Source organism: Biomphalaria glabrata, chromosome 1 (assembly GCF_947242115.1).
Source record: "Biomphalaria glabrata chromosome 1, xgBioGlab47.1, whole genome shotgun sequence".
Classification (NCBI taxonomy): Eukaryota; Metazoa; Mollusca; class Gastropoda; family Planorbidae; genus Biomphalaria; species Biomphalaria glabrata.
In genome coordinates this window covers 20,518,152-20,533,366 of record NC_074711.1, presented here as the reverse complement: position 1 = coordinate 20,533,366, position 15,215 = coordinate 20,518,152, and the positions used below count along the sequence as shown (strand labels likewise).

Genomic DNA, 15,215 nt, shown 5'->3' with positions numbered 1-15,215 from the left:
GTACTCTTTCTAGTGACAGACTTGAAAAGCAAGCTGACACAAGTCATCAACATGAAGTTTATTGATCATAGTTTACATTCACAGCAAAACTGACCAAAGAGACCATCACTAAGATTTGACCATAGGATTTCAGTGAGTCACATTAAACTACAATAACATCTCAAACAAACAAAAAAACCTAAACATCCACCTGGTTTGCATTGCTGGTACCAAACCAACCAACTGGCTCTTAAACACACTCTCCTTTTGAAACTATATTTTACAATTGGTTTGTAAATGGAAGAGGTAAAGGGAACAAGAGTGGTGTTATTATACCCACTTAATGCCCTTGTAACTCTTGTGGGATGTCAAACTTGTAAGCACAGCTATTGTCATCAATCACATTAACAAATGCAATGCAAAGAAAGCTAAGGAATGTCTGCTAAGGTTTTTTTTTAAAAAGGCATTCATGCAGGATATATAAACCTTGATAAAAAAGAATATAAATTTGAAATAAAATGTACACCGAACAATCTTACTATATGAACAACAAGTCAATTTTCTTGTAGTAACCTTATACACAGGGTTCAGTAGGCTAAATATGCTGTGCATAACTGGATATTTAATTCTAGGTATTCACACATATTGAAGCACGTTACATCTTCAACTGAACTTTTATCAATGGCAGCCATCAAAGCACACATCTCCATCTCAACGCTAACTTTTAGTGTGACTTATTATGTGACAATATATATATATATATATATAAGATGTTCTTATTGAACTAAATATCTGAGGCAAATAGGATTAAAATTAAAATCTATATAGATAATATTATTTTAAAAAAAAACATAAAAAAAAAAACACACACACTTAAGAAATATACTTAACTTTGTCACACTGAGCTGGAGATGGGTCTGACATAAGTGTATTTGCAACATTCAATTCAAAAATATAAACCCAAAACGAAAGTAAAAAAAAAAACAAAGAAAAAAACAAAACTGTAACATGATATATTAGTGTGACTGTGTGACCACTCAAAGATTTAGGGACTGGCTCTTGGTAATGATGGCAAATTTTAAACACAAACAAAAAAAAAACAAAAAAAAAAAAAACAACATAAAAATGGACATCATAAAAATCAAAATTTTATACAGCTGCTTCTTCAAGTTGTAACAGAAAACATCTAAACAAGAAACAAAATAATCAAAACATCCTTTAAATTGGAACTAGTATTAATAAACAGCAAACTGTCTACACTTCAATGGTCTTGGATCACATTTATTTTTCACCAGAGCATAGTTCAGGGAGGAACAGTTACAATTGAAGTTGGCAGCAATTTTTTTAATCTTAGATTGGCAGGAAAAATCAGAAAAAAAAAAAGGTTAGCAGGGAATGAATGCTACTTTTATTGATCTGTTTCATGTCCATATCAATGACTCTATGAACACTGATAGAAACCTCTAAATGGCAACAAGTCCAATGAGAGCACATAATAATTCAGTGTGTTAGGAATGAGATCAGGATGAAAGATGACAATGAATATAAAGTTATAAGAGTTCACAATAGCAAAATGCCTGTTGTGTTTAAGTTCCAAAAGATTGAATCCAAAATAAATTTTTTAAAAATATTGTTATTTAACAGAGTTTCTTGAGAGAAATCTTTTCATCAAATATACTGTTGGCAGACCTAATTAGACGGACATTCTAAACAAGAAAACAAAAATTAGAATTATAATTAAACCTAAGATGTCCTGTTAAATTTATTACTCTTTTCAAAAGTCTAGAAGTGGTACACACGAAAATTAAAAGTTAAAGAAAATATGGAGATAACCACTGAAGACGTTTATTAAGTATTTTTATCAGTTATTTAGAAACATTTTGAATTCATATCATTAACCAGTAGAACACAGATGTAGATACATTGAGGTGATATAAATGGCTAATAATTTCAGTATCTATTTTACTAGACAATATCAAGAGTCTATTTTCAAATTGAAGAGAAATTTTTTTTAAGAGTAAGGACCTCACACAAATTTTAAAAAAAGCTTTTAAAAAAAAATCTGCATAGTCTGTTTGGGGAACTTTTTTACTAGGCCACCTAATACCCAAAAGTTGATTTAAATTTTGCAGTACTCTCTTGTTTAACTAACTCTCTCTCTGACCTAGTACTAGCAATCACAATGAACTGCACTGTAAAACTGAAACAGATACAAAATAAATTAATGAAGTGTCCATTCAAATTGTATGGCCTGAAGAATGACATTACTAAAAAAAGAAGAATCACAGTCTTCTAGGAAAGAGACCATTCAAAATTGTGATAAGAACTTTGAAGCTTAACATTGTCTTATTTATTCTTCTACGACTGACATAGACAAATATCAACTCAGACAACTCAAACAGCATCAAAAAAGAAATCACATTTTAGTTGATTAAAACATTATGATCTCTAGCTTTAGACCGTTTTTTTTTTTTTTACATCATTATGTGTAAAAAAAATGTTCCTAAAAAGGATCTGAAAAGTACAGGCTTTCAAACCAAAATCTGATTTTATTTTTTTCTGGTATATTTCCAAACCATGGAAGAGATGTTAATCCATGTGATCACCAATGACATTGTACAGAGGGATGAGACCAGTGGGGGTCAAGAAGACAAGTCATGTGGTGTCAGCTAGACTTTTTTCAAACCAAAAAGAAAAGCTGTTGGAAGACTGGGATGGGTTTGAATTGAACAAAAAGAAATGATATCAAGAGCCAAATATCTTTCTAAGAAATACTATTTCACATAAATGTAAGTAGGCCTATTGGCAAGGTTCTTATTTTGTGGGAGGGGGAAAAAAGTGCCCATTAGTTTTAAGACTTAGAAAAATGATTAATGGTTAAATATTCCAGACTTAATGAACAACTTTAAACATCACATAACATAGTTAGAGCAATATTCATAGGTTTCTGAATTTATGAGTTTATGATACAAATAATTTTTTAAACTCTTATTTTGACTTGGCAGCACTACCAATTAAAATTAACACAAAAATCTCACCTTTAAAAAAGAGAGTATATTTTACTAAAAAATAGAAGAAGTACAAATGTTATTACTAGGTAGATTACAGCAAAGATTTTTTTAAAAAAAATGACTTAATCAGTATTTTAAAATTTTCTTTGCCTTCTTAAATGGAAGTTATACTTCAACCTTCAACAAAAAATTCTTTAAACAAGTCTATTTCCATATTTAAGAAAGAACCCTGCTACTAACAGATTGAATGCATCATTTTTTATTAAATATTCAAAAAAGAAAAGTGTTTAAGACTAGCAATCACCAATAACCATTGAACAAGTTCATTAGAACTTAACATCTAGACCCCCACTGAAGACATCACGCACTGGACTGAGAGGAAGTAGACAAGAAAACTAATGATGTCATCAAGACTCTTCATTGCCTGAATCCTCCTCATCCTCTTCGTGGTACATCTCCTGCTCATCATCATCCAGATCATCTACATAGTCATCATCATAAAAGTCAGCATCTACTTGGTTATCATGAGGTGGTATGGACGAAACACAATACTCTTGTAATGTTGTGGGAACTCTGACTTGGTCTTTAGCTGCATCTTCTTTTGTTGCTTGCACTTGTTTTCTTGAAAAATGTAAACATGAATTGTATAAATGCAGCGGCAATGTCTTCTTATTTCATACTTGATATTACAATAAATAGATGATGCAATTATTTTCTTTTTAAGTGAATAACTTAAGTGAATGATCCATGAATATTCAAACATTGTTTTAAACTAACTTCTGTACTAGGAAGTAAAGGTTTATTCTTGAAGGGATTTGGTTTCCTGGGATGTCAGACCTGTGACGTGGGAACAAGCAAATGATCTTTACTGCCCACATGTTGCGATGTCACAGGTCAGAGTTCAGACCTATCATAGCGATTGGTCTCGATGAAATGCACTTGTTTTAATTTTTTTTAAATTGATTAATGCACTTGTTTTAATTGAGAAAAAGTCTATGTAATCATAACACATTTCAATAAAGAAGTCTAGTAGTCTCTGGAGATCTTAAGATCCAAGGCTGTGGAAGTGTCCTTGATTAATCAATTTTATGTAAATTTTTTTCATTTATCAAGTTTCAGTAATCACAGTACTGTGATTGACTGAGCACTATTTTGGAGGAAAATTTAATTGCAAAAGCGGAAAAAAAATATATATCAGTTTTTTTTATTTAGACTTTTAACCATGAAATAATCAAATTTGATCCAATTTATAATAAAAGCCAATGAACTAGTTGCTGGCAGTTTCGTACCAAAGTGTTTTCACTGCACTTTGACTCTATTCAGTATGTAGATTTTGTGTAAAATTATCTGTAGAATGATAGGTAGGTCTGTCATTATTAAAATGCTTATTGTCTTGGTTTCCCAAAGAGCATTAGATTTTTATGCGTCTGTTTAATTATGTTCAACTGGAATTCCTAGTAACTGTGGCAAGACACGATAAACTTTGTGTTTGGTTGAAAGTGTCTGACAAATTTTGTTTACCTAATTATGTTTTCATACTCCTTCTCTTTTTCTTTAGATTCTTTCCATTTTCGAAACATGACTGAAGCATCAACATTTGCAGGGGAGAATGTGTTGGGTTCATTTAGCAAAGATATAACACTGAGTAAAATGGTTCTGAAATGTTGAACAAACGAAATGACATTGTTAGATGTAAGAACTAAGAAGAAACTGAATACAACAGTTCTATTGAAAGCCTTCATTTTTTCATGGTGATTTAAAGCACACATAAGAAATGTGTTCTAATAGTTCATATGTTTAAAAAAAAAAAAGATTATTGATGTTATTCTGCTGTCTTGTTAAATGTATCAAAAATGTCCATATTTCAACTTAGTCTCAATGTGAATGTCACATCACAAATAAATTCTAAGAACACTGATTTTAGTCACCTTGATTTAAAAAGAAACTATATTAGTTAAATGTATAGTATCAGTTAATGATTGATAAGCCTCTAAATTTCTGATAGCAATTATTGAACAAAAATTTTTTTTACACACAATTAAAATGACAAGTTTGCTAAATGTAAAACAGCAAGAATCAGCAGAAAGCTAAACTATGATCATGTTTTATAGGTTTTATAGTTAGTTCATTTCTATTTCATTTCCCTGTCAAATTTTTCTGATTTTAAAAAGAAAAAAAATCTCATTGCCATAAATTATAAGAAAATAAATAAATGCTATTGAAAGTAACTTGTAGCCCAGCTCTCTAGTCTGACTTGATTGATTCTAGACAACAAAGCTGGCCTCAAGGACAAGTTAACATTTTTTTTTCTGGTATGGTTAGCCTTGAAAATATAATTAAGATGATAGCATTTCTTTTTTTTTTTTTATTATTAATTATTTATTAGGCTTAGACTTAAATTTTTTTAAACTATTATATTTTATATAAGATGGTAAAGACATTTTATTATTTTGGATTTTTGAAGTAAAATGAGAAAAATGGAATCAGGAAAATAAATTTAAAAAAAAAGTACATCTTCTTCAATCTTTGTGGAAATTTTAAGAAATTATTTTTAACTTAAATATGTGCCTCTCCTTTGAATATACCTAACAGTCTGTGTTGGGTTCCAACGTTCTGATGGTAATTCACCACTCTGTGGATCATCTACTGGTGGATGGAGAATTGAGATACATACTTCACCGTTCTAAACAAAGAAAGAAGAAGAAAAGCAAACAGTAAATAGGTTGTTAGCATTGCAGGTGACACAATTCAACTTTAGTTAAACAGCATGAAACATCTTACTTCATATACATTAGGATGCCACATCTTTGAAATAAATCTGACGCTTGGTGGAGAGTAGGGGTAATCTGGAGGGAATTTCATGTGAGCCTGTGAAAATAAACCAAAAAAAACTATAAAAAATTTGATATTTATTGGATTTAACAATTAATAATATTTCTAAGCACTTTTTAGATATGTTAAGCTGAATTATGATAATAAACCAGCCATAGTTTTGTGTTTTTTTGGTCCCAACGGTTATTGTCATTCTGTATCAAATTTCTCATAAAGTGATGCATTCTTTGTAGGCAATACCTAGGATCCTCTTACATCCTCTTGAATCTAGTCCAGTGGTAGTCATTTAAAAATGTTTGTTTAAATTCCCATTTATTCACAATGATTTACATCGAACTGAACTAAAAAGGTCTTAACATGGGCTTAATGGACTTTAGATATTTTATATCGATATTACTATTTATAACATTAATTACAATGAAATGTATTTTATGCATGTTTATTAAAGTTTTAAAGAGGGGTGGGGTATTGGAAAATAAAACTAAAGGAATATATTTTAAATTTTTGGATAAGTTAAAAGTTATGTTTATTCCATTGTTTCAACACTAAGCTTCAAACTGATTAGTTTTAGAAGATCACTGTATTAGTATAGTACCATCTATCTGGTTTAGGGTGATGGCTGGTAGGGTCAAATATTGAGAGACTTATTCAAAGAAGTCTGGTTTGGGGTGATGGCTAGAAGGGTCAAATATTGAGAGACTTATTCAAAGAAGTCTAAGTTGTTAGACGTCTTCTTCTTCTTCATCGTTCTCATTGTTATGTTGGAGTGTTCATATGACTAGACCAATACATGAGATGAACTGAGCAGTGGTTTCCAAATCAGGGAGCTCTCCATATAGTTTTCTTTCTATTGGGGTGATTTGGGGCCAATGTCTTATACGGGCCTCTTGGTAGAGAGAGCAGTTTTGGAGGACGTGGTCTGCATTTTCTGGTGATACTCCACATGGGCAGATTTCACTGGTTCCAATTTTGAGCTTCCGGAACATGTGTTGTCGCTTTCTGTTGTGTCCGGTCCTGAGTCGAAAGATTTGACGTTGGTCTTGTCAAGATAGCTTATAGTAAGCTTCATCTTTCTTGTGATTTGGATGGGAGCTCGTCCATTTCTCATTTATTTTATCTACAATTAATTTCTTCATTTCTTCTGGATAGAGTGCAGAGTTTACTTGTGAGTTTGTTCTCCCACTCTTGGCGAGTGTGTCAGACTTCTCAGTTGTTAGACAAAAAAAAATGTAACCCTTAACAAAATGAAAGAAATGTTTTTATATAGCATTATAGAAACCCAATTAAACTTTTTTGGAAGTGGGCTAATAATTAAAGGATACTTTTTGGCGGGCCATAAAATAAAAACAAAAATACAGCAATGTATGAAATCTAAGGCTTTCTTTTTCTTCTTCAATGAGAACAAGGAAGAAATAAGGCTTTCAAAATTAAGATATTACTGTATGAATTCCAGCTGCGAGTGATTTGATATTAGTTTGTAATAATTTGGTAAAAATCTGGAAAAAGTAAGGGGTTCATCATCAACCTGCAAAGATTTTTCAAGGATGTTCATAAATATATGAAGATTCAAACATTGCAAAAATTATCTGAACAAGAGATGTAAAATTTGGGGAATGGAATTTGACTTGTAAAGTTAGCTCTTTGTAGAACTCTAATATTTGGAAATAATTTTTAAAGAAGATTATTGAATCGGAGTTCAATAATTCAAGCTGCAAGTCTGGTTTTAATAATGTACAATATACATATATATACACTAAAATGAGGCATTCTGAACATTTATTTTTCAAAAGCACAAAATAATACCTAAGCTTGTCTTCAGTCAAAATAAGTGACTCTCGAAATAAGACTAGTCATTTTAGATAATTTATGTGGAAATAAAAGTTGTTGTCTCAAATCTTCAAACTATTTAAAGGGGTCCCTGTACTGTCAAGAAATTTATTTTTCTTAGAATCATAATACTTAATTCTTTCATGTTACAGAGAAACTCTGTGAACAATGCAGAAGCAAAACCTGAATTTTATCTTTGTGTAGAAGCTGTTAAATTTTTAATTATCATTCCCAAATTGTTATTTTTAATTATCATTCCAAAATTGTAATTTTAATTATATTTACAAAGCTTGCAGCAGGCTGGATGAAACTTCTCGGTGGACCGAACTTGGCCAGAGGTCCGTAGTTTGCCCATCACTGGTCTAGACTCAAGTCTAGAGACTATTTCTTTTTAGATCTTTAGAGTCTAGATATCATAGATTAAATAAAAACCTAAGATTGCTATATATCAAATATAGAGTAAGTTATGTACTCCAAACACCTATAGGCCAAAAATTCAAAGTTTTTGATAATTGTTTGACATAGAAAAGAAAATGAAGTATCAAAATTTTCTTCAGTTTAAGGAGAATAACGATGACTACTAATATTTGTTCCCCTAACCTATATTTTATATTTAAGGTAAAAGAGGCCATGTCATCATTTAATCCAAACAAATTTTTTTCACACTTGATTTGATTCCGAACACCAAAATTTATTCCAAACAGTCAGTATATTTTGGCATCAATAAACTCACAGATTCTAATTCTATAATAATTTTAACTAAAGTTTAAAATCCCAGGCATAGCCCCTTACAAGAAATCATAAAAGATGTTTTCAAATTATTCCATCCATCCCAGTGGCGCTACAGCCTATGGAGGGCTCTGGCCTGCTTTAACACATCCTTCCATTCAGATCTCTCCTGGGCCTTTCGTCTCCACGCCCTAACCCCAAGCTGCTTCAGATCTGCTTCCACGTCATCTATCCATCGCATTCGGGGTCTGCCTTTGAGTCGCCTGCCTTTTGGTTTTTGCCTGTATACGATTTTCGCCCCTCTGTTGTCTGACATTCTTTCAAGGTGACCTGCCCAACGTAGTCTGTTCTTTTTTATTTCGTTCAATATTGGTGGGTCTTCATATAATTGATATAACTCATGGTTAGTGCGTGTCCTCCACCCTGTTTCATCCTGTATGGCACCATAGATTTTCCTAAGGATTTTTCTTTCCCAAGTGTTAAGTAAATTTTCAGATGTCTTTGTCAGTGTCCAGGTCTCACTTCCATACATTGCTGCTGGTCTTATTATAGTTTTGTATATTATTTTCTTGGTTTTACTTGAAATCATTTTGCTCTTAAGTAGATGGTGGGTGCTATAAAATGCCCTGTTGCCTGCTGCTATTCTTTCCTTTATTTCTGTTAGTAGGTCATTTTTGAAATTAATAGTACTTCCTAGATATTTGAAAGTTTGGACGTTTTCAAATTCGTGGTCTTTGATTTTGATATTTTGTCCCTCTGTTTGATTGTCTCTTGTCATTGTGATGTACTTGGTTTTACTGTCATTGACCTCAAGTCCTGCTGGTCGAGATGCTTCTTCTAGTTGTATGAAGGCTCTAGCGATGTCAGAGGTTTCTTTACCCAATAAGGCAATGTCATCGGCATAAGCAAGGTATTGTAGAGGTTGGCTGTATATCGTCCCTGTTGGTTGTGGACCCATGTTTTCTCTCCTGAAGTAGTTAGTAATAGTTCCCCTTGTGTTTATGTGTATATTTCTTATAACTCTCTCCAGTGTTAAGTTGAAAAGCATGCAGGAAAGTGCGTCTCCTTGTCTTAATCCTCGTTTAATCCTAAATTCCCGTGAGTGTTCTCCTTGTATTATGACTTTGCTTTTTGAGTTGTTTAATGTCATATGTACAAGTCTTGTCAGCTTATTGGGTATTCCAAAATCCTGTAGTGTGTCATATAGGTATTTCCTTCTGATACTGTCATAAGCCATTTTATAGTCTATAAAGAGTTGGTGGATTGGTATGTTGTATTCATGGCATTTTTCTAGTATACATCTTAGTGTGAAGATGTGGTCGGTTGTGGATTTGTTGGGTCTGAAACCACATTGGTAGTCACCTAAGATTTCTTCTGAATATTTTCCAAGTCTCTTAGTTATAAGCCTAGACAGTATCTTATAAGTCACATTTAGTAGAGAGATTCCTCTGTAATTACAGCACTTTAACTTGGATCCTTTTTTGTGTACTGGGGTTATAAGAGCCGTTTCCCATTCTGTTGGTATTACTTCTTCTTCCCAAATTCTTGATATTAGTCTGTGTATTTGGGAATGTAAGTCTTTCCCTCCATATTTAATTAGTTCTGCTGTGATTTGGTCAAATTATTAACACAAAAAATAAAAATTTGAACACACTTATTCTACCTAAATTAGTTCACTGGGTTGTTACTTCTACACTGACTTTTAGACTGTTATTTTATGTTTGCATGATTAAATGTTTTTTTGTTTTGCTTGTTCATATGATAAATTTCTAAAAGAGATGATATCTTATAACTCTTGTAGTCTAGTACAGGCTAGGATAACCATTTTTGCCTAAATAGCTGAATCCTCTATATATACTTTCTATATAAATCTGAATCTATCTAGTAGGTCTAGATCTAGGCATTTAACTTCATTCAATGTATCAAGCTCACTCCAAACATTTGCCCATTTATTCTCTATAAAAAAACAACAACAACAAACAAACAAATAAATCAAAAGCAACATGTTTTTCAATATAAGATCATTAACATTGATGTCCGAAATTGGTTGTTCAGAATAAATTTTGGTAAGAAAATCGTAATTAAATAATTTGTATGAAATCAAACAACTTGGCTTATGCATCAAATAAATCAGCTTCAAAAAAAACAGAATCAATTTTGGGGGGCTCATTAGCATAGTATATTATACTAATCGACCTGCGGCGTAGCATATGACGCTATTTTGCAGGACCGGCCTTAGGCCACTGCAAACTATGCGATCGTAGTGGGCCCCACACTTTCGTAGCACCCACGCTAATTCTAGGTGTATAAATTATTAAAATAAACCATATGATAACTTAAGCCAGATTTCCCACGCCCTCCTGTCGATTTACCAGGAGCTCCTGGAAATCTCCAGAAATTACAAAATATACGAAAAAAGTCCTTAAAATATATGGAAATATATAGACAAAAGTTGTCATTTTAGGGTGTCATTCAATATGGAAAACGCCAATCCTACGCCTGATAAATAGAAACGGCATTATGTATTAGCCATAATTGTGTAATCTGGTGAAAAAAGCTTCTCGCGCCTCAAACTAATGAAGAATTACTTGAGGTCAACAATTCTCAGATAGATTGAAACATTTGGTAATCCTTGCTATTGAGCGTGATCTATGTAGGAAACAGAATTATTAGTCCAAATCTCCTGCATGACGAAGAAGGATGGGAGCGGGTAGGGTTTGAACCTGAGACTATCGATAAATCCAAACAACAGTCCAGCGCACAAACCGCACGACAAGGCAGCCATCCGTAGTGACCAGTGACTATCCGCAGAAATAAGAGAGTGATCTTTCCTTTACTTCTTGTCCAAACTCTTGAGCCATGTAGAGAATAATATATATATATATATAGATAGTCTAATAAATATAGTCTTAACTCTTTCTCTCCATAATTATTTGTCCATGTTTCGCTGGAATTCTTCTATTTTTTTAAGACTATTTCACAATTCTGTTATGATAAAGCTTCAATAGCTTTGTCATTTGTTATAAGAAAATGTTTTATTTGATATAGAATTAAAAGGGAATGCATGCTCTTTTTATATAACACAAAATAACGTTTTTAAAATTAAACATCAATTTAATTTAATGAGGTCAAATCAACTATATGTATTGTCAATTAGGAGAGAAAGAGGAAGGAAGAGGTAAAGGCGGAAAACAGATTCTCTATTGAAAATGCATTTTTCGAGTTCAATATTCATTATCTCTGAATATAGACCATCTGTGGTATATTTGCTTTTACTGATGGATAGATCTATGTTTCTGGAAGCTTCATTAGCAAAATTTTTTTGAAATTCGTTTTTATATGGAATTTGTGCATTTGTGAATATCATGAAGTATTGCCAAAAAGACAGACAACATTTACTTCTGGATTTATGTGATCCCATTTCAAAAGGTAAGAAACATATTTAGAAATATAACTCATGTATAAAATACATACTTAGTATTTAAAAATGATTGTTATACACCATAAAGAAAAAAAAAAGTAAATAAAATGCTTCTTTTGTCTTAAATTTGAAAAAAAATAGCCTCGATGCAATTTTTGAAGTTGTGATGTCGCCAAACAATGTGTACATTTTTTTTAAAATATAAATTACATTTTTCAGATTTTCGTTTCAAAACACTTATTTTTGTATTTCTATCATCATAATTAATTTTTTTTTTTATTTTTTGGTTATTTAAAATAAAAAAATATTTATAAAATCTCGTTTTTTTTAATACCAATCAGAATGGAGGTCGCCGGAATTGACTTCATGACCTCCCGTTCAAAGTGCTTTTTTTTTTTGTCATTCGCTCAGAAATATTCGAAGCGATAATTCTAGCAAAGGTAATTATAGACAGAATCTATTACAGATAATTCAGTTCATAATATCAACTGCTTAGTTAATTATTCTGCTTTAATAATAGGATGTCGTTTTCTTCAATAATTAACTTCAAGGACGGGAACACGGGTATCTATCTTTAGCCAGGCGCGCGCGATAAAAACAAACAAACACACGTTTTGACTTAGTCAACCTGAAGGCGCACCTCTGAATTGAGATCTTAGTCTGTAAAAGCTAAAAACCTATAATTTTTAAATTAATATCGACTATTACGGCAATTATTTTACTTTAATATTGGTACATTGCATGCGTCATAAAATCGGCCCGGCAATGCGATGTTTCAGCGCGAGGGGGGGGGGGCACATTTTGAACTTAGATTTTAGATCTAAATTAATCTATCTTTAGATCTATAATAGTTTCTACAGATCTAGATCTATAAAGATTAGATCTTAACCATATTTTAAAATCAATCTAGCGAAATGCTTTTAGATTAGTTAGACATAGATCGATCTCTAGGTCTAGGACTAGATCTAGGTCACTGGACTTAGACTCTGAGATTAGATTAGTCTAGATCTAGTCATTAGAGTTAATAAGCGTGAAATTATTTAAATATTTACTGATCTAGATCTAAATTCTCTTATCAGGATAGATTAGATCTAGAACTAGATGATTTAGATCTATATTTATATATAGTCATTTCTAGTAGATAGTCAAGTAGCGATGTACACACGTGGATCAAGAATCAAGACCGTAGTGATCTAGTCTAAGTCTAAATGTAGACTCTAGGTCTTAGATCTATATACTTTATATAGCCTTATATCTACGTCTAAATATAATTCATAGTAGGACTTAGGACTAGATTTTAACATGGAAAAAAATCTGAGATCTAAATATCTACTATCTAGTCATTTCTAGATCTAGTAACTAGTACTACTAGTAGATAGTCAATTAGCGATGTACACGTGTGGATCTAGGAATCTAAATGTAGATTAGATCTAAGATTTTATATATCTAAATCTAATTCATAGGATCTTATAAACTCAGTAGGGTTAAATAAGATCTGATCTCTAGATCTACATCTTAAATTACTTAAAGTTAAAGTGGAAAAAATCTAGATCTAGTCAATTATAAACAAGAGTAGAAGAGATTCAATAGACATAGTGACATAGTTAAAAATAACAACAAACACATATTAACCAAATTATAAAAGTTGTTTTTATTTCTTTTCTCAGCAACAGTTACTACAGATACAAAGATTGAGATTATTTGAGATAGTAAACAGAATAGTCAATAGATATAGATCATGCACCATGCAAGTTAAGCTTTATTGCTTTATTAGGTCTAACTCTAAGTAGAGTACTCTAGACCTAGATCTAAAAAGTGATCAAGAACTAGAATAGATCTAAATCTTGATAATATTTCATTTAATATTAGATCTTTTCTAGTCTAAAATTATACATATCTATAACCTTTATCTAAAATTGATATAAATAGTATCATGTTAAAACATGAAGATAAGAGAAAAAAAAAAAGACTTTTTATTGGTAGCGTGGGCCGAAGAGGGGGCTTATTTATTAATTATAAATACTTTTTAAGTTTTTTTTTTTTTTTTTCAAATGTTATATAAATATACTTCACTTTGTGACATAGTTTTAAGCAAATAATATTGTGAATTTGTGAAATTCATGGATTATTGGACATATCTTCTGTGAATTATGGATTTTTCATTATTAGGGGTAAGTGTGTTTGACCTCATTTTTTTATGTTAAATACTTGTCTGATGATAATGAATTTACTTTTTTTGGATTCCTCTCTTCTTGGGCATTAAAATTGATACATAATATGTCTAAACTGATTATGTTTTTGTTATTTAGGATAATGATAAAGTATAATTTGCAACCTAATTTTTTTTACGGAGGGGGTGGGGTCTGGGGTGGCTCAATTAATTTGCATAAATGACTTAAAAAACTTGTTTTTATATTTTTTTCAAATGTTCTATAAATATACTTTACTTTGGGATATATTTTTCTATAAATAATATTGTGAATTTGTGAAATTCATGGATTATGGGACATATCTTCTGTGAGTGATGAATTTTTCATTATTAGGGGTAAGTGTGTTTGACCTCATTTTTTCAAGTTAAATAATTGTCTGTTGCTTCTGATTTTATTTTTTTTGAATTCCTCTATTCTTGGGCAATAAATTTGATATATAATATGTCAATAAAAGTAATTTTGAAATTGGTCAAAAAAATGGTCCTTAAAGTAGAATGTTGAGAGCTCAATCTGTTTTCCGCCTAAAGTCGTCTTAATAACAGGAAGAAAAAACCTGACTTACTAATTTGAAATCTTTTTTTCTTATATTAAAAGACAGCTATAGGGAAGGAAATTGGGTCAGAATCATTGGAAAATGGACACATGCATTAAACAGTGCGCTAGTTTCATATTAAATATAAAAAAACGATGTAATGACCCCAAAAACGACAAAAGTGGTTCAGATTCATGTATTGTCCAGAATAAATAAATTACTCTATATTTGAGTCTAGAAATCTTAATTTAGTATAGTCTATTGAATCCCCTCTTTTGTCTCAATTCTAAACAATGTGAATATGATTGAATATCAGATTGACAGTCACAGTGACAATGTGTCCCACTCAGTCTCAATACTGAATACTGATGCCAAAAGTTCTAATTTTAATCTAAACTGACTAAACTAGTTACTAGTCTAACAATATAGACTAGACTAGTATTTTATTCTAGACAACTAGAGTCCATAGATTAGATCTATTGTACCTTAAAATATCCACCCTCATATAAAGTTCCTGGAGGTCCGAAAATTGCAACTTCCCACTCGAATAAATTGTCATCATTCACAAGTTTGACACGAAAACCTTCCACTGGTTCTGCTTGAATCTTTTTGTATTCAAGTTGGAGAGCTTTCACGGCACTCCCAGATGGACTTTGAGCCATTATTACTGTTAA

The 15,215-nt window shown here is 31.5% G+C and overlaps 1 protein-coding gene across 1 annotated transcript; it reads right to left on the bottom strand.

Moving 5' to 3' along the window:
• Nucleotides 1–37: 37 nt before the first annotated feature.
• LOC106073887 (ubiquitin-conjugating enzyme E2 R2-like) lies at nt 38–15,203 on the bottom strand. The gene is made up of 5 exons (XM_013234553.2): nt 15,027–15,203; nt 5,772–5,858; nt 5,576–5,673; nt 4,512–4,646; nt 38–3,611 (listed from the first exon to the last, which is right to left on the bottom strand). Exons 1-5 carry the CDS (start codon nt 15,201–15,203, stop codon nt 3,398–3,400), a joined length of 711 nt encoding a protein of 236 aa, XP_013090007.1. The 3' UTR covers nt 38–3,397.
• Between the last annotated feature and the right edge of the window lie 12 nt (nt 15,204–15,215).